A 23,264-nucleotide genomic window follows, 5' to 3' on the forward strand; every position below is an offset into this window, starting at 1 on the left:
AAGAACTACGGTCACCAAAATACAGCATGAAAAGAGTGAACAGTGTTCATTGTTGTGCTTTTCACAACAGCCAAATGGTAGAAAACTCCCAAAATTTCCATCAACAGATGAGTGGATGAACAAAATTTGGTAGAGATATACAATGGAACATCAATAAAGAGTCCAAGCCCCATGCACACTCATGTTTATTGTGGCTTTGCTCACAATAGCAAAGAGTTGGAAACAACACAAGTGCCCATCAACAAACTAATGGATTGAGAAGCTGTGGTATATTCGCACAATGGAATACTATGCTGCATTGAAAAACAAGGACCTCATGAAATATTATACAAAATGGATGACCCTGGAGGACATTGTACTGAGTGAAATATCTCAGTCACAAAAGGACAAATATTGCACTGGGTCCCTGTTGTAAAACAGGACTCACATCAGGGTTGAGGGAAGACAGAGAAGGAGGGGAGGAATGCCATATATTGCATTAAAACAGATAAGGGAGAAAACTGTTTAAAAGCGATATATGATTTTGTATTATTGTCATGACAGGATTCCAGAATGAAGGCTGCACAGTGGAGTGGACTTGCGGGAGAGGGATTATATAACAATGAATGAGTTTTTCTTTTACTTTTCAAGGGGAAGAGTGAATTGGGGGTGAGGGGTTGGGCAGGGAGAAAATTGCAACAATGAATGACTGGGAACCCTAAGTCTTTGTAAATGTTCATTTAAATTAACAACAAGAAAACAAACACGAAACCCAAGCCCCAACATGTGCGATGAATATTGAAAACAGGGAATGAAAGAAGTCATCACAAAAAGACAAATTATATATATTGAAAGCAGGGAATGAAAGAAGTCATCACAAAAGGACAAATTTTATATACACACACACACAATATATATGAAATACACAATAAATATGAAATACACAATAGACATAAGATGTCTAGAATTGGAAAATGGATAGAGGTCAGAGTTTGTTAGTGGTTTACCAGAGGCAGGAGGAGAGGGAAAGAAAGCCCTAGTGTTTGGAGGGCCCCTCCTTACTGTTCAGCCTGATGGGAAAGCTCAAAAGCCTTGGTGGCATTCAACAGCAATGTCTAACTTCCTGGTAGCCGGCCCTTGTACAGGGAGACTCAGAATTACCGTTATCAGTGGCCATGAGCTGGGCAAACACTTCCAGGCTTTATAAAGGTCTCTTGGGCCCTATGGGAGTGTTCTAGCTCTATGTCCAGCGCATCTGTGACCATGGGGCTGCCCAAGGTCCTCCTCGCCCTCTCCTGCCTCTGCCTCAGCGTGGGTTCTGGGCAGTACGTCCCGGACCTCGTCACTTCCTTGCCTGGCCTCTCGACTCAGCTCAACTTCCTCCAGTGGTCAGGCTACCTCCAGGCTGGTGAGGGCAAATACTTCCACTACTGGTGAGCAGCTAAGGATGGGGGGTGTCTAATCGAGGAGGATGGGGGCTGGTGGATGCCAACAAGGGGCTGCTGTCTCCCCAACACCGCACAAGCATCTACTTGACCAAAATAAAAAAAATATGTAAGCATCTTGTCACTCAGTCCTGAGCAGGTTGCCTGGGCCACCAATAGCTGCACAGCCACTAGCTAGTAGCCAGGTGTCCTTGGGCAAGAACTTTGAAGCTAGTGAAGCTGAGAGGTCATGGGCCAGAGGTTCCCAAATGCCAGCGAATGAGAGAGACAGAGAGGAGCAACATAATATGTGTATCAGTAAGAGGTAGCTCAGAGGAGGCCTGCTGGCATAGTGGTCCAAGTGTTTAGCTGTGAGTGAAAGGTTAGTGGTTCAAAACCACCAATCTCACTGCAAGAAAAATAAGATTTCCAGTCTTAGAACCTCCATGGAGCAGTTGTAATCTAGCCCATAGTGGAGAGTGGGAATTGAATAGATGGCAATGGCCTTGGTTTGGGGTTTTTGAGAAGCAGTTTCCTGTTCTATTTTGTTACATATGCCTTAGTTTTTGGTATTCAAATGACTTACTTCCATGAAAGAGAACAGAGGCAGTTGATATACTAGAGAAGTGGCTGAGTTGGTAGCACTGGGACATCCGTGAACGAAAGCATTCGCCTAGCATGAGAGGCTGGATGTTCTCTCCCCGGTCTCTTAAGTTCTCCACACCAGTGCCAGGAAGGTCTTCACAACTCACTCCTGCTGTCCATCTGCACGTCTCTCCCCCCTAATTCAGCCTGCAGACACTAAAGTTCTGGACTGAGCTCTGGCCTCCAGGACTGCCTGTTCCGGCTCTGACCCTGACCCACTAGTGGTGACCTCCGGCTGGTGTCTCTGCCTTCTGGTCTGCTGCCTTATTTGTGAATGAAGTGGTTCTGTTCTGCAATTCTTTCCATTTCTGAAACCCAAGTGGAGCCACAGGTCTCTCAAGTTAAAGGGACCTTGGTGGTCATCTCGGCTTTCTCTACCCCAGGATCCCAGGGTGGTTAATAGAAGTCCTTGTGTGTTTAGAATAGAAGTAGTGTGGTAGGTCTGTAGCATGCTGTGCTGTTAATCAAAAGACCACTCATCCCCCATGGTTTAAATCCACTGGCTGCTTCGTGGCAGAAAGATGGGAAAGCTCCTCCTGGTAAGATTAACAGCCTCAGAAACCCAGTAAGGAAAGGGAGCTCTGGTGGCCTAGTGGCAAGAAACTGCACTGCAATCCCCTAATGTGCACAGTTCTAACCTACCAGATCCCCTTCTGGAGAAAGAAGGGTAATCTCCTCCTGTGCTGGTCAGATCTGATTGAACAGCACACAACATTAAAAAAAGAAAGAAAGAAGCCCAATAAAGTCACTAGAAGTTGGGATAACTTAATGACAATGAGCTTAAGTTCTGTATGTTTATATTTTTTAAAGGAGAAAAGGAATGATTTAAAAATTGAGAGTCATCTCACCAAAATAAAAGTGGGCTTTTGGTTGTCCCGCCGAACCAGAATATCTGGCAACACTGGTCCTCAATGCTGCTTGGCAACCACTAGGCAAGTCCCTGCTCTTCAGTGCACTGAAGCTCCAGCCAGCAGCTCCTCTGATGGTCGGCCCTGGCCTGGTCCCTGGGGTGTCTGGGTTGTCTACCATCAAATGCTAAAGTGGTAAAGTCTGTAGGAAGGTGTCACGAGCCCAGAGGCAATGCTACTCTAGTGGTTTGAATCCACCAGCAACTCCATGGGAGACAGATGGGCAATCTCCTCCTCTGCAATTTACAGCCTCCAAAAAAACCACTGGAGGGCCAGCTATGTGACAGTTCCAACTCAATGTTATTGAATTAGAGGCTTTGTTTGTTTGTTTTAAAAAAAGATAGATGAAAAGACGAATTGCATTGAGAAAGTCTGCTGTCAGAGACCTCGCCAAAGTACTGAAGAGCAATGATGTCAGTCTGGAGACTAAGGTGCACCTACCTGATACAGGCTATAGTCTTTGCAATTACACACTATGCATCAGAGGGCTGGACAGTGCTAAGGATGATAGAAGGAGAGTTGATGCCTTTGAGCTGTGGTGCTGGATAAGAGTATTGAATATACCATGGACTGCTAGGAGAACAAACAGGTTCGTCCTGGAGAGGGTTAAACCAGGCTACTCCTTGGAGGCAAGGATTCTGAAGCTTTGTCTGACATACTTTGGACATGTTGTAAGGCGGAATCAGTCCTTGGAGAGGGACGTCATGCTTGGGAGGGTGGAGGGACAGTGCCGGAGAAAAAGACCCTCGACGAGATGGATTGATTCAGTGACTGGGGTCATGAGGGTAGGTGTGTTGTAGACAATAAGATTGGCAAGAGATAGAGCAGGGTTTAGGGCTGTTGTACATAGGGTCGCTATGCAGGCGACTTGACAGCACATAACAACAACAACAAAGATAGATTTATTACAAAGTTACATCCCCAAAGGTTTAGACTTCCCTCCCTGAGTAGAAATCGGAGGGATTTGAGGTTTACTGAGCAGGCACACCTTCTCACTCCTTGTCTACCCTCACCAGGGTGCCGGAGGTGAGGGAAGAACCAAGTACCCACACACCATGAAGCCTCACAGGTCCCTTATTTTCAGGGTCTCAATTTCCCTTCTTCTCAGTGGGTGGGCTGGAGCAAATGACTGCCAACATCCCTTTGACATGGAAGACCCACTTGGGGTTTGCCTTTAACGGTCCTGTGAGCACCGCCTTTCCCATCCTCAATCTGTCATGTACCTCGGATGGACTGACGAGTGGCCAAGAAATAGTCGCAGAGGCCCGGGCAGCCAGGGTCCTCATGAGAGCTCTGGGGAACAACGGGAAACCAATCTGCCCTTGCCAACCCGGCCTCCTGATCATGGTGGGGAAGCACACGTCCATCCCCTGGCAGCAGACAGCGTTAGGACTACAGGCTTAGCTCTGTCATTTTCAGGAAAAGGGCAAAATAAAAATGCAGGGACCTTTGTTGAAAAGTTCCCAAGACTTTCAAGATGGTGGTGTTATTGTCGTTGTGAGGTAACACGGAGTCACCTATTACTCAGAGTGACTCTATGAGGAAGGGATCTGAACGTTGCCTGTCCTGTGCCAACCTCATCGTCTCTGATATCCTTCAGTCCGTGGTTATAGTCAACTCATCTTGTTGAAGGTCTTTCTTTCTCTGAGAGCAGAGCCTTTAAACCAAGAGCAGCACCTTCTACACACAGGCCCCAGGTGACTGCACGCATCACATACCCTGCTGGCAGAGGCAAAGAGCCAGAGGATGATTTTTTTCTCTCTCTCTCTTTTTCTTACAGGTTTGTGGAATCCCAGGGGAACCCCGCCTCGGATCCCTTGGTTCTCTGGCTGAATGGCGGTCCTGGCTGTAGCTCCATGGAGGGAATTCTGGCAGAGAATGGGCCTTACCGGGTGAGACAGGGACTTCCTGGAGCAGTATTGGGGTGAGGGAGGAGGGATGGATGTCAGCTGGCCTGATTCTCCCTCGATCATCCAAGCCAGAGGTGAGAGCCCCCATGGGGATTTGCCCATATGACCTAGTGCTTAATGGTAAGGGACCAGGTAAGGCTTCAGAGTCAGACACTGGGCCAAGGGAAGAGAGGAGGGGCCTTAAAAGAACAAGCAGCTTGGTGTGTTGGAAAAGCTCTGACTTAGAGCCAGGAGATAGAAATTGTAGCCAGTGTCACCTCAGACCTGTTACTCTGGCTCTCTGGGTCTCGTTACCTTCATTGATCTATTGCCTTGCAGAACTTTTAGGACCAGTAAGTAAAATCACATGGAAAGGAAACCATCCAGAACACTGCTCAAAGCTAAGGTCGTCTCATATACGTGGGCCATGCAAGGGGTCGTGCAGGTCCTGGTTCCAACATCTCCTAGCACTGGGGGACCTTGGGGGTGCTGTTTAACCTCAGAAGGCCTCAGTTTTCTCCTCTGTGGACCTGGCAGTAATACCAGTGCCATGCACGTCTCTCATTTAGGAGAAGGAATTGGTATGTGCTGTGATAACAGGTGAATTCGTTCAGTCAGAGGGCGCTGTTGTTTAACCACTTCTGTGATCTTAAGCAAGTAAACCTGTCTGGGAGTCAGTTTTCTCTCAACAATAACAGAACCAAACTTATCATGAGGTTGCCGTGAAAAGCAAGAAGGAAACTCGTGTGAAGTATTTAACACATTACTTGGCAAATATCATGAGAGTAGTAACCGTGATTCTCCCCACAAGATTCCCCTCCCAAGGTTCTTTCCAAAGGAACAAATGGCAGCAGCAAACAACAGTTTAGGATGGAGTTTAGGGAGGAAATCCTTTTTATAGTTTGGATTTAGATGTTCTGGGGCTTGGAGAAGTGGGTGAGGAACGGGCTTGCCTGGAATCACATGGGCTTCTGTCCTGAAGGGCCAACAGTACACTCTGGGGCCCTCAGCTCCATGGTCAGAAAGGCATCCACTTCTGTCCCTCACTCACTGTCGTCTTTACAAGAAGCACTGGCCAGGAAGCGGCCCAAGTCCCCCCCTTCAGCCCCATGGCTGTCCTTGATCTCTGCAGCCCAGGGGACATCTGTCTCCCTCCTCCACAGATGAATGCAGATGGCACCCTCTACATGAACCCACACAGCTGGAACAAGGTGGCCAATGTCTTATACCTGGAGTCCCCCGCAGGTGTGGGCTATTCCTACTCCGTCAGTCAGAACTACCGCACCAACGACCAGCAGGTGAGTGACTGGATCATTCTAGGTAGGGAGATGGGAGAAGGGAAGGGGAAGGAGGAAAAGCCAGATGGAAGGAAGGAAAGAGAAAGGAAGAGAAGGAGGGAGGAAGGAGAGATGGAAGAAGGATGAGAGGCCAGAAGAAGAAAGGAAACGCCATGTGTCCTCAGACCAGAGCTGCACTCACTCAGCCTGTGAACATCTTTGCCTTGGCCTGCATAAGGTTTGGGAAGGAGAAAAAAGTGCATTTTAGTAAATCACCATTTGAAATCGGGGTGGTTTCTGTTGGGACCTCAGCCCAGGGATTTTGTGATCCGCTCGTGGAGCTGAGGAGCCGTGAGGTGAGAAGACCACAGGCCCTTCCGTCCACCATGGTCTTCTGCTCCTTGACCTGTTCCCTGCACGCAGCTGCTCTGCCCACTCTCACTCCCTGCCCAAGTTCAAGCTTAGGTTCACGGCTGGCCTCTGTTTGAGACTTAAGGAAGCCCAGGCCTGACCCCGGAAGCTGATGGATAAAGGCTAGCCCTGCCTCCCCCCTGTATTCTGCGACCACTCATCTGTCTGTTTCTCCTACTGCCATTGTTTGCACGTTGTTATGATGCTGGAAATTACGCCACTGGTATTTCCAACAAGCAGGGTCACTCACAGTGGTCCGGTTTCTGCCGATTTTCCAGGCTAAGACATGCTAGGAAGGAAGACCTGATGGTTTCCCTCCAGAAAAACGGCAGCTGCAGACTTTATGAAGAGCAGCAGGGTGTCGTCAGATACGTGAGCCGCTCAGACGGGAAAGCAGTCAGAATATGACTGGGGAGGGGCTGCCTCCTCAAAGGATGTCCTTGTTTGCTGTTAGACACTGTCGAGTCGGAACCGATCCAGAGCTGAGCCTCCAGTGGATTTTCAGAGGCAGTTAATCACACGGCAGGAGATTTTCCATCTTTCTCCTGCAGAGCAGCGTGTGGGTTCGAACCATGTGTCTCTGGGATTGCAGCATAGTTTCTTATCATCAGAGTTCTCTCAAAGTATAGTCAACCTTAATGGCATGGATGAAGAAAAGCTATGGGGGGAAAAAATCTATCTCTCTCTATCTCTCTCTCTCTCTGTGTGTGTGTGTGTGTGTTTGTAAATCAAAACATCCAAACTGCTTGAACACATTAAAAAGACTTATGTTCAATATTGAAGACTTAGGCGCCCCCAACCCAAGCCATGGTCTCTTCAATCACCTTATATGCGCATGAACGCTGGACAGTGAATAAGGAAGACTGGGGCCTTTGAATCATGGTTTCAGCGAAGAACAGAGAATATACAGTCCATGGACTGACAGAAAATGAAACAGTTCTATCTTGGCAAAAATGCAACCAGATCACACCTTAGAAGCCAGGAAGGTGCCAGGTTGTCTTATACTCATTAGCCATATTATCAGTAGTTTCTGGAAAAGATCATCACTCTGGATAGGGCGTCCACAAAAAAAAAAATAGTGATACCTCAACGAGATGGACTGGTAAAGTGGGTGTAAGTTCAAACGGGGCTACAATTGTGTCTAATGGTGCACGACCCAACACTGTTTGCTTGATCGTAAGTCAGACCAGTATGAGGCACCGTGAGGGGGAAGCAGTGGTGAGTGGAGTGGTCCCACTCTTCACCTCTCAGACTAGCGGGCAGGCCAGTCCTTACAAGAGCAAAAATAAGGGTAAGTATATGATCATGGGAGCACAGGGCAGGGGGATCACCTGCACTTGGGGCATCAGGAATGGCTTTCCAGGTGAAGCCAGAGTGCGTGTGGGGGGGAGGGCACTGCAGGCAGAGGGCACAGTGGGCAAAGGTGGGAGACGAGTGACAGCTGCTTTTGGAACATAACACCCGAGAGGCGGAAACACGCTGTGAACTAGGAGAACAGCAGGAGCTTGGGCTAGTGAGCGAGCCCAGATTCAATCAGAGTCTTCTAAAGTCCACAAGGATTGCAGATTTAAGAAGAGCTCTGGTGGCTTAATGGTAAGGAGTTGTGCTGCCAGTCCAAAGGCATGTGGTTCAAAGCCATGAGGGAGAAAGACAATCTCTTCCCGTACCATTTACTGCCTCTGGAAGCCACCTAGAGGATCAGTTCCAACCGGATGGTATACAGCAGCAGCAACAACTCTGACCCAAGGCCCCCTTCTGGCTTCAGTGCAAAGAATGAAGAACAGGCCATAGGAGGGATAAGCTGAGTTAGGGAGGACCAGGCAAAAGAAGACTGTTCTTGGCTCTAGACCGAGTGGGGGAGGCTGACTGGGATTCTCTCTCCTCTTGACTCACTGCTCGGATCTCATTCCCTCTCCATTCAGGTGGCTGCTGACAACTACCAGGCAGTGCTAAGCTTCTTTGAAAAGTTCCCCACTTTCGCCAACCACGACTTCTATGTCTTTGGAGAAAGCTATGGAGGGGTGTATGTCCCCTCCTTGAGTGCACAGATTGCCAAGGGTCCGTTTTCCGCTAACTTCAAGGTAAGCTCAGGCTTCCACTGACCAAAAAGAAGCCATTCTCAGGGACAGGGGTAAAGTGGAAGAGCCAAGGGGTTTTTATATGCTGGTATGGAGGAACATTCTTTTAAGTTGTACAGCACTCTTCTGTCAATTTGCTGTGCTAAGGTAATCTGGGTTTACTGTGAAACTGAACCTTGTGCCATTGGGGGTCAAATGCCATTGGTGGGCAGTGTTTGATGGAGCTCCCAGTTTTAAGACTGATTTGGAAGCAGGAGTGCCATCCACTTCCTAAACCACATGCCCCTGGAAACTCTATGAACCTGGAGAAATGATGATGGTTGTAGAAAGGCTTCAGGCCTTTTGTTCATAGGGTCACTATAGGTCATCCTCGATTCGATGACAATCAACAACAACATATAGGAGAGAAGGTATATGAGCTTCCCAAATTTGTCTCTCTGCCTTGGAGACAGTGGGAGCTTTATAAAGGGGAAGGGACAGAACACAGAATGAGAGAGGTTTTTAGATTTTTGTTTAGCTGGCTTGGTCAGTGGTCAAGACCCAGACCAGGAAATCTTTTCAATATTCTGGGGGAAGTTGGCATCCTCTATTTGCTGTGAAAAGTTTTCAGTGTCCTGACTTGGAAAAACATACCTTGATTGTTACCACTTTCATTGGTTTTGGAAGGAAAATTGCTAGAGCAAATGGGGGTGGGGGGAGAAAGCGGCGGCAGGGAACCCAATGAAAAAGGAGTTTGAAGAGGAGCCTTCATTTCCTGGTCATAAACTACTGTTGCTTTTATTGTGAGGTGCTGTTGCACATACTGTGGCCCAGATGAGGAAAGGGTGACCAAAAGGGTTTTAACCAGAAATGGCTGGGACAGACAGGAAAGGGACACAAAAGGCCTTCAAGAAGAGCTCAAAGGCAGGTTAGTCTGATAAGGAAGCTAACACTACCACTGCTAAAGTGAGAGGAAGCCCTTTTCCCCTTAAGGTACTCTAAAATGTTGGCTTCACATTATTATGTTGTTGTTGTTTATTGCCGTCGAGTCGTAGACGACTCATAGCGACCCTATGAACGAACGGCCTGAGCACACTGTTCATACATAGAGTTTCCAGAGGCAAGCCATTTCGGAAGTGGATGCCGCTCCTGCTTCCATCACATTATTATATGTTATTTAAACAGCTGGTCATTGTTGTTGCCGTTCCCTACCATCAAGTAGGAGCCAACTGTTAGCTGACCCTCCCGCGAGCTTTCAAAGGCATCAGAGGAGATTCCCATGTTTTTCTCAAAGAGCAGCTGGAGAATTTTGAGCTGAGTGCCTTCAGGCTGACAGTACGACTGCTTACCACGAATCCACCAGAGCCTCCTTATAAAAGATTAGTGTTCTATTCTTTTCTTCTTGGGGTGCATCGGTGTGACCTTGAGCAAACTCTTCTGATCACTGCATATCTCAGCTTCCCCATCAGGAAAATAACAGTACACATAAAGACAGCTGCCTCACAGGGCAATGGGAAATAAAGGCGATAAAGGGCCCTGGGAAGGCCTGGGAGACAGTGAGCACTCGGTAAAGGTTAGCTATGTCCCTGGCACCGTCTGGAGGGGGCTTCTAACCATTTCCTTCTCTTCTGTTTTTAGGGCTTTGGAGTGGGAAACGGAATGAGTAACTACCAGCTGAATGATGATACTCTGCTAGAATTTGGTTACTACCATGGCCTCTTTGGTGATGAGTAAGACCTGCCTTTTAAAAAAATTTTTATTATTATTTTGTGTGTGTGTGTACCATCAAATCAGATCTGACTGGTACAGGAGGAGACTGTCCCTCCTTCACCAGCAGAGCATCTGGTGGATTCGAACCGCGCACCGCTGCAATTGCAGGACAGCTTCTTGCCACTAGGCCACTAGAGCTCTGGACCTGCCTTCTTTTGACCCTCATCTTTTGTACCCTATGGCACACCTACATTGAAGGCAGGTGGCCATCTGTAGGCCATAGGTGAGGGAGGTCACCAGGCAGTCCACCTTAGATTAAAATAAAGCAGGAAATGGGGTGATGCTCTCAGGCGTGGGGGTGTCGGGGGCCCTTCAACAGGGACAGAGATCTCCGACCTTAGCCGCCTGACTCTGAGTTCTCTGTCCACAGCCTCTGGGCCTCTCTCACAACCTACTGCTGCTCTGAGGGTGCCTGCAACTTCTTCAACAACACAGAGGACAATTGCTTCAATGCGGTGAGGCGTTTTCTCCTTGGTGGATAGGTAGGGGAGAGAGGAGGAAGGGTGGGAAGAGGGAGCCTGTCTTCAAGTACAGAGAGGAATGAAGGGGGCCACCATGCCCAGTGCACACACTCCTCCTCTCAGTTCACAGGGCCTGACTAGTCCTTCTCTGAGCCACACAGCAACCCTGTGTGACAGGTAGATTGGTAGGGCCCACGTAGTTGTTAAAATATTATTTTTGCTTTTTGAATGGCAAATTGTTTTTTACAGAATTGTGACAAAATGGCATCCATAGTTGAGTGAACCGTGATGTCAAAACTTGTCCTTATTCCAGTGGTACCAAACTTAGATTTCCTGTCCATCAGGTTACCCTCCTTGACCAATGAGATTTAAAAAAAAATATTTTTAAAGGTTTTTTTATTCATGTACATTGTATTTCACCCATTCCTTCATTCACAATGTGTTTCATATGATCATTCATACAGTCCATCTTATAAAATCAATTGCCATTGATCTATGCCCATTATTACTGTCCTTTTCAGATGCCACTGGATCTTTCCTAATTCCTTCACCCCTCTCCCTTCACCACCAAACTCTGTGATGCCACCAACCCTCTCTTTCCCTCTTTGGACATTTATACACATATTATAAGTTATCCTTCTATTTTTACAATAATGACCTTATATAGTATTTGTCTTTATAAGACTGAGTTAGTTCACTCAGCATAATGTTCTCCAGGCTCCCCCATGTTATATAATATTTTTTGAAATTATTACTCCTGAGTGCTGCACAGTATTCCATCATACGAATGTACCACAATTTCTCAATCCATTCGTTTGTTGATGGACATTTGAGCTGTTCCCATGTACTTGCTAATGTGAATAGTGCTGCCATGAACATTGGTGTACAAGTCTTCATTTGTGTCTCAGATCTATTTTCCTTGGGGTATATTCCTAGCAGTGGAATAGCTGGGTCATATGGAATTTGAAAAAGTTCAGCTTTTTGAGAAAATGCCAAACTGTCTTCCAGAGTAGTTGTGAGATTTTAACAGTACTTCTACTCTCTCGAGCAATAAAATACAGATAGTGTTTTAATGGTAAGTTGTATAAGCCGATAAACAGAAATTTATTTTGCTTCCCTAATTCGTCATTATGAGGCAATCACCGTGGACACGAGGCAGAGCACCTTTTCACATTTGGTTTGGTGTTTTCCACATGTGGTTTGCTATCTTCTGCCTAAAAAAAAAAAAAACAAAAAACAACAAAACCAACCAAAAAAAACCCCAAATAACCATCCCTATCAAATAGATGAATATATTCATCTACTCTATGTCTTTTGACAATTCTCATTTAATACTCAATTAGTGTGGAAGTTTGATGTGTTCCAGGTTTAATTCCATTGTTTTCCAGAATATGCTCTATTATCCTCACCTTGTAGACAGGAGAATAAACTACGTCAGAGCTTTCCAACCACTGAGAGGCAGCCTGTAGACAAAACTTGAGATGTTTGTGTCCAGTGGTAAGAGTCTCCTCCAGGCGGTATAGCCTCTCACCAAGTCCTTCAACCTGCCCAAGAAGAAATTTCACAATAGCCTTGGTAAAACACCCACGAGGTAGGCCCTGTCCACATTAGCGGTAGTATTTACCCAGGAATCCAGGAGTGACTCCAGGAGACAGGCCTGTCCTCAATTTCTCTAGCAGGATCTGCCGTCACACCAACCTGTCTCCCCCCCACTCCATGTAAATGACTTAGACTAGTCATTTGTGAACTCTGAAATGGCTCTAATTTCATTATGAAAGTCATTTGGGTAAAAAAAAAAGTCCCCTGAAGTCTTAAAACCAAGCAATAGTTTGGCATTGTTTGTAAAAAAATGTCTACTTTGAGCATTGCACCTTTTAATAACTCATGATCAAACTGGGGTCAAATGAGTAACAGCTACTGGGTGGGTGAGATAGGAAACTGAGTGTGTATTAACGGAGGAGGGGCAACCCAGCAAAGGAGGGTGAGAATAGTTGGCAAGTCAAAACATATCATTAATGTCACTGAGTTGAACATTTCCAAAAGGTCAGCTTAGTGTTATGTTTTCTTGTGTATCTTCTCAAAGACAATAACCAAACAAAAAAGGATTTTAAAACTTGTTATGTGGCAAATGTCACACTCTATTGGCTTTTGAAGGAGCAGATGTCAGAGGGGAGGGAGGCTCAGAGCAATGATTCCAGCTTTGCTCCCTGGGCTGGGGGAGGCCTCCAGGTCCTCATTAGCCAGCCTTTGCCTGGATCCCAAAAGTCATCATGCTTCCAGTCTTTATTCGAACTCTTGATAAAAGGATGTTCTTTCAAACAGGCCCTGATATTTTAGAAGTGTTTGAGAGTTTCAGTGTGGTATGAACTGCTAAGGAACTCAGCGGGGAACTGAAATGCTAGATAGAGGCTTGAGTGCAACCGGATGAACCTGGGTGATAGTCTGAAGATGCAGCGGCTGAACCCCTTACAGAGTGCAGTTCTGCTCTGACACACATGGGGGGGGGGGCGTGAGCCAAAGTCAACCAGCGGCAACTGGAGGTGTTTATTCAGTGCTCCGTTTCATGTTGCCGCCAAGAATCTGGGGGCCGCTGAGCCTTTCAATGTTCCGGTTTCAATGTGCATGCCCATGTGGGGATAGCCATGTGGGGAGTATGAACGGCTGAGATGGGAGGGCCGGTGTGTTTGGCACATTCCAAAAGGGCCACATCGTGAATGCCAGTCCACAGAGCGTAGGGAGCCCATTGGCTTCGGAGACCCGGTTGGCACAGGAGAACCCTCTTCTTGTGGAGAAAGGGTCGCAGCAGAGCCTCATGGTGCAGCATGACCCCCAAGAGGACAGAAGGGCCCAATCTCAGGCCCTTTACATCAGGTCGTGTGTCAAAGACCAGTTACTGAAAGGGTAACAAATGCTTTCCATGTTTTCACCCTCAAGCCCTGGCCAAGAAGTTGGACTGACTTCTCTCCGCAGGTCTTAGAAGCTTATGGCATGATTGAGGGCATCGGCCTCAACATCTACAACCTCTACTCATCCTGCTGGGGGGCACATGGCTACCAGGGGCGTTACGCTGCTGACATGAGCAACCTCTTCCGATCTTACCAATTCAACGTGGCCACCCCTGTAAGTGACTGGTCAGGTGGGACGTGAGAGGGCCTTGTGTCTAGAAATCGTTGTTAGAAGTAGGAAATAACTGTTGTGAGTAACTTTGCAACTAGTTCAATCCACTATCATCTCTTGCCGGGACTACTTCAATATTCTCCTCATTCAGAGACTCCTTCAATTATTGTGTTGTTGTTGAGTGCCGTGAGCTGGAACCGACCTATAGCTGACCCTCCAGAAGATTTTCAGAGGCAGTAGTAGTTCACACAGGTTTTCAGAGGCAATAAATTGCATGGGAGGCGATTGTCCACTCCCCTGTGGTGCAGCTCGTGGATTTGAATTGTATACCTTTGGAATTACAACGCAGTTTCTTACCACTAGGCCACCAGGGCTTCCTGTTCTCCTTGGCCTCTCCAATAGTCTTGTCTCCTTGCATAGCATGCTCTGCCCAAAACCCTTTCCAGCTGCCTTCTTACTAGGATGAAGGCCTCGCCCCCAGGGGAGAGAGTGAATTGTGAGGTTTGATGCCTTTCGTCTACAGCTCAGCAAACACACAGACCTCACATGAGCCTACAGAGTTCCCCGGTAGGACAAGGCCAGCCCCTCTTTTTCGCTCAAGCACCTTGGAGACTGTCTGACAAAGGTACCCCTCCTGGGCTCTACCCTGTCTCCACACACCAGGTTGCAACAGAAAACTGGCGTTCTAATTAAGTCTTTACATTTGCTTGTGCCTACTCACTCACCTGTAGTGACCAAGGTGGTGAAAACCACGTGACCCTGTTCACTGCAGGTACAGAAGCTGTGTTTCTGACTGACTGGGCGTTCCATCCCCGTCAGGGATTGTAAACTTGAAAAAAAGGCTTTGATTCTGAAGGAAGATGCAGTGGTTGGGAGTGAGACAGATGCTAGTCACGACTAGAAGCAGAGTCTTTGAAAAAAAAAAGTAAAATTGTTTATTACAGTTTCATGACTAATCACAAGTGAGCCTCTTCTCCCCTTGTTTACTGGGGGGCCTGGCGCTGCTTGGAAGTCCCCACACTGGCCTCCAGGACCTCCTGTCACTTTCCTCCTCCTCTTTAAGGCTCTGCTCTAGTTCTGTTCTCACCTGCTTCCATCCATCTCAGGACCTTTGCACATTTTTTTGCTTCCTTTCCCAGCCAATGTTTGCCTGCCTTCCCCCCTGATTCCAATTAGATTTCTGCTCAAATCTCCTCAGAGATGACTTCCCTGAACAAAAATAGCTTCCCCCTGCACAGCCCTCCCGCCTCGCTCCCCATCACGCCAGCACTTTGTTCCGCTTCATTCCTTTTTCTGCCTGCCACCATCTATTACTGTTTATCCCCTCTAAGAAATGCAAGATGAACAAGAAAGGCGTTTTACTGTTACCCCTTACTATCTGCCATACGGAAGACAGTCAATAACTTTCTTAAACGAGTAACTGAATAAATGAACATCCTCTATGCCTAATCACTGCCTTATTTTAGATACTTTCATTTAATCCTCACGATTTTAATCTATCTTCAGATCTAAGTAGGATCACTGTCCCCATTTTGTACATGGAGAAGGTGGGGTTCTAGTCTACGGTTACTCAGCGAGGGCAGAGCTGGAATGTGAGTCTAAGGAGTCCGACTCAGATCCCAGGCTGTAGCCCCCAGGGGCCCTCCCTCCAGCCTCCCAAAGCATTCTCAGAGCCCGCTGTGGGCCTTCCATGCAGGGCAGTCATAGCCTGTGGTCAGCAGGGTCTAAGCCTAGGCAAAGGGCGATGGTGTGTCCAAGGCGGTGGTGGCGTGCCGTGCTTGCTAAGGGACATGTGTGTGCTGGAATCCTTTGACAATTTTGCGTGACAATAGTGAGGCAGAAGGCAGTGGAGACAATGACGTGGCTCCTCTTCCTCTCTCTAGCCCCTTTCCTGTGTTACTCTCCTTGAGAGCTTGTTTTGGAGTGAAGAGTGGGACAGGGGTGCAAATGTGTATGTGTAGACACACGTAGTCCCAGAAGGGCTACCAGGAGACCAACCAATCCTCCTGTTTACTGACTGGGATTCTGAGGGGACGGGAAGAGGGATGGGCCCAAAAGGATCAGCAGTCTTGAAGATGGAAAAGGGTCCTTTCTGAATTTGGGGGAGCCTAGCCATGGGTGGTACAAACAGTTTGAGCACAGCCAGTAACACTTTGGGCGGAAGGCCTGGAGATCCGCTTCCATGACGCTCAGAGCCAAGAAGGCCCCGCCAAGCATTTCCACTCTCTTGCCCCGGGGGCTGCCAGCAGGAGTGAGTCGATGCCAGCGCGTCTGGTTGATGCTGCGGCCATGGGGCATTGGCACGGTGGGTGCGGCACATCTGAAGCTTTGACTCATGTCTCCTGCAGCCTTCAAATGGCCCCGTTCCTGGCGTGCCTGCGTGCATCAACGCCACTGCCATGTACGTGTGGCTGAACAGGGACGACGTGAGGCAGGCGCTCCACATCCCTGACTTCCTCCCTGTCTGGGAACTGTGCAGGTGAGCCCAAGGTGGGGGCCTGGGCAGCCATGGCAGAGGCGTGACCCCGCAGGCCTGAGGGGCCTTCTTCTGCAGAGGTGGGACAGAAATAGCAGAACGGGCACTCAGAGGTGTGGATGGCGTTTACAGTCACTGCTGCAATCCCACCTACCTTGTTGTTAGTGACCAAACACGTAAATACTATGCACATTAGACACCCAATGATCATAAGCTGAAAAAAGAGCCATGACTGAGGGAGAGGTGCCTGTTTCAGAGAGAGGTCCAGAAAAAAAATGTAAAAGTAAGGAGAAGATGGTGAACGAGGGCTGTGTAGCTCACCCTTAGAAACAACTCTTCAGGAGCTCTGGTGGCCTAGTTGCAAGAAGCTGTGCTGCAATGCTGAAGGAGTGCAGTTTGAATCCCACCAGATGCTCCGCTGGAGAAGGAGGAGAAATCTCCTCTTGTGCCAGTCGGATCTGATTCAATGGTACACAACAAGGGGAGGGGGGAAGAAAATAATAAAATAAAATAAAGTCAAATAAAATAATAAAATAAAGTAAAATTAAATAAAAACCCAAACCAAGCACTCTGTTGCCTGGGAGGCAGGGTACACAAGGCACCCTCGGATCTGCTTCTCCCTGTAGCCCCCAGGTTAGCTCTGAGTACCAGAGGCAGTACATGGACATGGCCCCTTTCTACCGGGAGCTGCTGCAGCTTGACATCCGCGCCCTCGTCTACAATGGGGACACAGACATGGCTTGCAACTTCCTGGGCGGGGAGAAGTTTGTGCAGTCGCTGAAGCAGCCGGTGAGGATGAATCCTCAGACCTGGGTGGATTCAGATTCTGGGTGCCCTGGGAATAACGATGGGGAGCTCAAGAGGGGGTGGCGGCAACCCTTCGTTCTTCCAGAACCCTAGATGACCTTCTTGCCTTGAGGAGAATTATCTGGAGCAGGACTGCCGGTCAGATGTTCAAAGGACAAGGATTTCTTCCTTTGGGAAGAGGTTCCCTGAGTGATGCACACGGGTAACACTCTAACCAACAGGTTGGAGGTTCAAGTCTACCTAGAGGTGCTTTGGAGGGCTGGGTGATCTCTTTCCAAAAAGTCAACACAGTTCTGTCCCAACGCTCATGAAACTAGTGGGTCAGAGCCAGCGACGTGGGAACCGGCATGAGTTTGGGGAACAAAAGAGGTGAGGAATGTGTTCCTCTAACTATCAAAACCCAGCTTCACGGGAAGTTCCCAGGAGGGTTACCTTCATTACTATTACTATTTTATGATTTGTTGTTGTTGTTAAGTGCCATCGAGTCATAGACGACTCCTATTATTTTAGACATTGAAAATGTTTTATTTTCATTTATTTCCCTTGTTGCATATTTCCTTCCCTCTTCATTTTACTATTTTAAAAGAGATTTAAAAGCAAATCTCTTAATCTTAAACACACACACACACACACACACACACACACACACAGAGTTATAGGTTTCCTACCTCCTGGACTCCATAATCTATTCCAAAGCAGCTTTCGCCTCCTATCCCACCAAACCTACTCTTTCCTTCACCTCCGGTAGTCAAGCCATCACACAACCCAAGACTTTGTCTCTCTCTTCTCTCCCTCTCACACACACCCCCTATACACAGCCACACCCCAGTTTCCACAGCTTCCTGACTCGCTCAGGCAGTCCTCAGGCCTTCCAGCTGGGGCTGCTCATACAAGCCCTTAATGCTATCTCCACAAACTGCCCTTTCTCTCCCTCCAAATCAGCCTATCCCCACCTATAAACAACTTCAGTCCCTGGGTCTCCCTGGGTTTTACCCCTTTGGCGGTCACTTGGCATCTTCATCTTAGGTGAATCATAGGTAACTGACCTTGCCATCCATCCTTCCAAACTCGCTTCTCCGGACTCCCTGTCTCATCCCACAGAAAGGCACTGAGTAGCAGGCCACCCTTCAATTCTGTCACCTTTCACATTCCATCATCTTCCAGAGCCTGAGAATTTGATCACCCAAAGCTCTTGGGGCTCCAATTCCCTCCACCCTCACAGATACTACCTCTCCTGGAGCCACGCAGCAGCTCCTGGTTAATACCCAGCAGCGTCTTCTAGCTGAACACCAGCCTTTCCCTCCATCACACTCAGAGAGGCTATAGTACCAGGTAAACTAAGCATGTCTGCTGCTCCACCCAAGCCTTCAAAGGCTTTCCAGCAACACCTCTGACACAGCTCCGGGCTACCTCTTTGGAGGCCAGTTGTCTTGGTCTTTCAACTGCTCAAAGAAAGCCAAATGATACCTTCTCTCCAGAAGGCATCCTAGCCACACAATGCACTTCCCCACCTTCCCACTTTTTACTCAGATAATTTCTACACCTTTCATATCCTCCGTAAGTCAGTCAGCTGTGACTGGGTCACAGGCTGCCCTGTGTTAACAGCTATCACAGGTGTAATTCCTTGTTGAATAGCTGGATCCTGGGCTAGCCTCTGATCAACACCTACCAGCCCAACTATTTCTTCCTTTCCTTTGGGAACATGGAATGGTAAGTGGTTAGAAGTTCAAGTTCACTGAGAGGTAGCGCAGGATAAAGACCTGGTGACCTTATTCAGCTAAATGAAAACATTGAGAAGCTCCCAAAAGGCTGAGACTCAGAGACTTGGGGTCTGAATTCCCTAACAGACTGGGATGAGCTGCTGTTCTAAGGTGCTTGTATTATCCTGAGTTAATGTTTTCTGCATACCATAGGCTCTTAGTCAATGATTATTTGTTGATGAAATGAGGGCTAGGGTGGTGATGGGCTCAATGATCCCTAGTACTGCTGTTCTAAATCCATTTTTCGTGCCTCTCTGAGCCAACAGCTGCTCTTGACACCCAAGTCAGGCTCCGTGGGGCCAGGGGCCACTTTATGGAGAACTCCTTTGCAGAAACTGTGGAGATGCCATGGTTGAGTGGCTCCTTTCTTGGTTCCTTAGATGGTGAGCCCCTACCAGCCCTGGTACTGGAACAATCAGGTGGCCGGCTTCTTTAAAGAATACGAGAAGATCTCCTTTCTCACAGTCAAGGTAGGGCCCCTGTTCCACCCACTTTTTTAAAAAATTTATTTATTTATTTAATGTGTGTACCGTCAAATTGGATCTGACTGGTACAGGAGGCGACTGTTCCTCCTTCTTCAGCAGAGCATCTGGTGGATTTGAACCGTGAACCTCTGGGATTGCAGTGCAGTTTCCTGCCACTAGGCCACCAGAGCTCGCCTCCACCCACTTTTTAACTACAACCTGGGCTGGGATGATTTAGACTTCAGTCTGGTGTTAGGTCCTTCCGAGGTTAAAGAGAAAAAAGCACTTTACCCTTCCATTAGGACTAATGACAACCTAACGTGAGAGGACTGAAATAGCTTGCCTCTGAAAACTCTATTGAACGTGGAGAAACGATGAAAGTTATACAAGTGTTCAGGTCTTTCATTCATAGGGTCCTTCATGAGTTGTCCAGGACTTGATGGCACTTAACAACAACAGCAACAAATCAGGAAGAGTCAGTCTTTTAAAAAAAGATAACATGCTTGGAAAGTTGGAGGGTCAGAGAAAGAGAGGAAGACCTTCAACTAGATGGATCAACACAACAACTGCAACAATGGGCTCAGGCATATCAGAGATTGTGAGGACAGTGCAAGCCAGGGCAAGGTTCAAGTCTATTGTTCACAGCTTGGCCGAGAATCTTAGTGGAAGGCAAAAGACAAAAACAATAGGTTTGACATTACTGGGGTTGCTTGCACTGAAACACACAAAGGCTAAACCAAAGGGAATAAATGCTGAAGTAAGGGTGCTGAACAGAAGATTTCAAAAGGTGGTTTGAGAAAACAAAGTATTATAACAAAATGCACAAAGAGAAAAAGGGAAGAATATATTCTGCGTTTCTCAAGCTGCAAGAACTGAAAAACAAATTCAGGCCTTCACTTATAATACTGAAGGATTTATGAGCACACTCTTGTATGATATGAGAAGCATCAAAAGGAGATAGAAAAAATAAATAGCCATTGTACCAAGAATTGATAGCCAGGAACCGATTCAGGAACTAGCATAAGATGAAGAACCAATGGTAATGAAGGAAGATGTTCAAGTTACACTAAAGGTACTGTCAAAAAACAAGTCCGCAGTAATTGATGGAATGCAGTTGCTATGTTTCCACACATAAATGCAGCCCTCAACGTGCTCATTAGTGTACTTCAAGAAATTTGGAAGATCTATACCTGCCTGATTGACCAGAAGAGATCCACATATTTTTCCATTTCCATAAAAGGTGATCCAACAGAACATGAAAATTATCGAATAATATTAATAATATCACATGCAAGTAAAATCTTGCTGAAGATTATTAAAAAATAGCTGGAACAATATGTCAGTAGGGATCTGTCAGAAATTCAGGTGGATTCAGAAGAGGCCGTGGCACTTGTGATACCACTTGTGATGTCAGATGGATCTTGGCTTAAAGCAGAGTACCAGAAAGATGATTATCTGTGTGGGTTTTTTAAAAAAAAATTTATCATTTTGTGTGTGTGTACCATCAAATCGTTTCTGACTGGTACAGAAGGAGATCGCTCCTCCTTCTCCAGCAGAGCATACGTGGATTTGAACCACATACCCCTAGGATTGCAGTGCAGCTTCTTGCCACTAGGCCACCAGAGCTCCCTCTCTGTGTTTTATTGACTGTGCTAAGTAAGGCATTTGACTGTGTGGATCATGACAAATTATAGACAACACGGAGAAGAATGGAAATCCCAGAACACTTAATTGTGCTTATGCAAAACTATACCTACACAAAGAAGCTGTTATCCAAGCAGAACAAGTGAACACTACATAGTTTAAAATCAGGAAAGGTGTACATAAAGGTTGAATCCTTTCTCTATATCTATTTAATCTGTCTGATGAGCGAATTATTCAAGAAGTTGGACTATATATAACAAATTTTTTTTTGTTTATATATAACAAATTTTAAAAAATATATTAGAAGCTTGTCAAAAGGAAGAAGAATGTAGCCTTGGGTTTGGAGGAAGACTCCTCAACCACCTGTGTTGTGCAGATGACACAACATTACTTGCTGAAAGTGAAGAGAACTTGAAATACTTGCTGCAAAAGATCCAAATCTACAGCCTTGAATATGAATTACATTTCAACATCAAGAAAACAAAAACCCTCAAAATGTCCCAAAAGGCAGTATCATGATAAATTGAAAAACAACTGAAGTTATTGCCTATTTCATTTTTCTCAGATCCACAATTGACAGTGTATCAGCTGTCAAGAAATAAAAAGGGACAATCTCCTCCTGTACCAGTCAGATCTGATTTGATGGTACACACACACAAAAATAATAATTAAAAAAAAATTAAAAAAACAAAAAACAAACCCAAACACCACACCCAAACTAAAACACAGCAACATGTTGAATTAGAAAAATCTGCTGTCAAGAACTTCTTCAAGAAAAAAAAAAAAAAGAACAACTTCAAGGTGCAGTTTAAAAGCTAAGGTGGGCCGGATCTAACTAGACTGCAGTCCCAAAGGTGTGCGGTTCTAATCCACCGGGTGCTTCATGGAAGAAAGACAGTCTCCTCCTGTGTGATTTACTGTCTCTGAAAACCCACTGGAGGGTCAGCTATGGGTCGGTTCTTACTCAATGGTATACAACAACAAGCACGTGAAAGTTGGACAAGGTCTAAGGATGGCAGAAGAAACAAGGCCTCTGAGTTGCGGTGTTGGAGAAGTGACCTGAGTGCCCCATAGACTGTGAAAAAGATAAGTCTGTCTTGGAGGAAGAACAGCCAGGGTGCTCCCGAGAGGAGGTGAAGGGCGGTGAGATTGGTCTCATATACGTGGGGCCTGTGGTGAGGAAGGAGCATTCCTTGAAGAAGGACATCATGCTGGGAAAGGTGAAGGGTTGGTGAAAAAGGAAGACCCTCCAGTGATACATTGACACAGTGACGGCTGCAGTGGGCTTGAGTATATCAGACATTGTGAGGACGACAGAGGATAGAGCCAAGTTCAGATCTCTTGTTCCTAGGGACGCTATGAGACATAATCTCATAACAATTCAGTAACAACTAACAACAACATCAACCAAAAAGTCCGCAGTTCATGCCCACCAGCTGCTCTGTCAGAGAAAGTCCCTTCCTATGAAAATTTACAATCTTGTCCAATCAGTGAAAAGTTACCGTGCATCGGGACTGACTTGATGGCATTAGGTTGGTTTTTTAATTTTTTTTGTAAGTGTTTGCACTTTCTGGCCTATTTCCCTCACAGGGTTCAGGGCACATGGTGCCCCAGTACCGACCTGCTCAGGCTCTGAAGATGTTTGAGAGTTTCTTGAAGAACACCTCCTTCTAGTGATCTTCCTCACGTCCCGGTAGGTCTTCCCAGAAGCTGCGATCTCCCGTGCTGCACCGCTCAACTAGCTTCTTTAGGGCTTGTCCCCTTCCACAAATTCTTCTCCTTCTTTCGATGACTTCTACTACTGTTGCCAATATGGTGGAATCTGGCAGGAGGCAAGGGGAGGAGGGGGGAAAAGGTCACAGGAGGAAGATGGTTAGTAATTTTCCTGAAAGTAACCAGAAGATACCGACTTTGGTTAAGGGTTCTGCCCCCTAACTGCTAGGCAACCTTTCTTTTTCTTTTCTGCAAAATGATTGGACTGTATTCTCAGGTTTCTTTCCTGCCTCCTCAAATTGACAGGGGAAGACCCTCAGTGATGCGAATGTTAACAAGCTTGACTGCTCACCAAAACAATGGGGGTTTGAGTCTAGAGACACTCTGGAAGAAAGGCGGGCAATGTCCTTCTTAAAAATCAAATGTCTAAACCCCACACCCCACCGAGCACAGTTCAGCTGA

At 46.7% G+C, this 23,264-nt stretch overlaps 1 protein-coding gene across 1 annotated transcript; it reads left to right on the plus strand.

Annotated features, from left to right (window-relative positions):
- Positions 1-1,242: 1,242 nt before the first annotated feature.
- On the plus strand, positions 1,243-22,763 carry LOC102860821 (lysosomal protective protein-like). The gene is made up of 11 exons (XM_006878914.1): positions 1,243-1,412; positions 4,737-4,848; positions 6,009-6,143; positions 8,456-8,614; positions 10,229-10,320; positions 10,731-10,815; positions 13,792-13,941; positions 16,287-16,417; positions 17,041-17,203; positions 19,362-19,451; positions 22,680-22,763. Exons 1-11 carry the CDS (start codon positions 1,243-1,245, stop codon positions 22,761-22,763), a joined length of 1,371 nt encoding a protein of 456 aa, XP_006878976.1.
- Positions 22,764-23,264: the final 501 nt, after the last annotated feature.

The sequence above is a fragment of the Elephantulus edwardii genome, unplaced genomic scaffold (assembly GCF_000299155.1).
Source record: "Elephantulus edwardii isolate Elephantulus edwardi_28Jun2011 unplaced genomic scaffold, EleEdw1.0 scaffold00001, whole genome shotgun sequence".
Lineage (NCBI taxonomy): Eukaryota > Metazoa > Chordata > Mammalia > Macroscelidea > Macroscelididae > Elephantulus > Elephantulus edwardii.

Coding starts and splice junctions, on each gene's coding strand:
- LOC102860821 (XM_006878914.1), top strand. CDS start 1,243: ATGGGGCTGCCCAAGGTCCTCCTCGCCCTCTCCTGCCTCTGCCTCAGC. Junction 8,615..10,228: donor CGTTTTCCGCTAACTTCAAG/GTAAGCTCAGGC, acceptor TTCTGTTTTTAG/GGCTTTGGAGTGGGAAACGG. Junction 10,321..10,730: donor CATGGCCTCTTTGGTGATGA/GTAAGACCTGCC, acceptor CTCTGTCCACAG/CCTCTGGGCCTCTCTCACAA.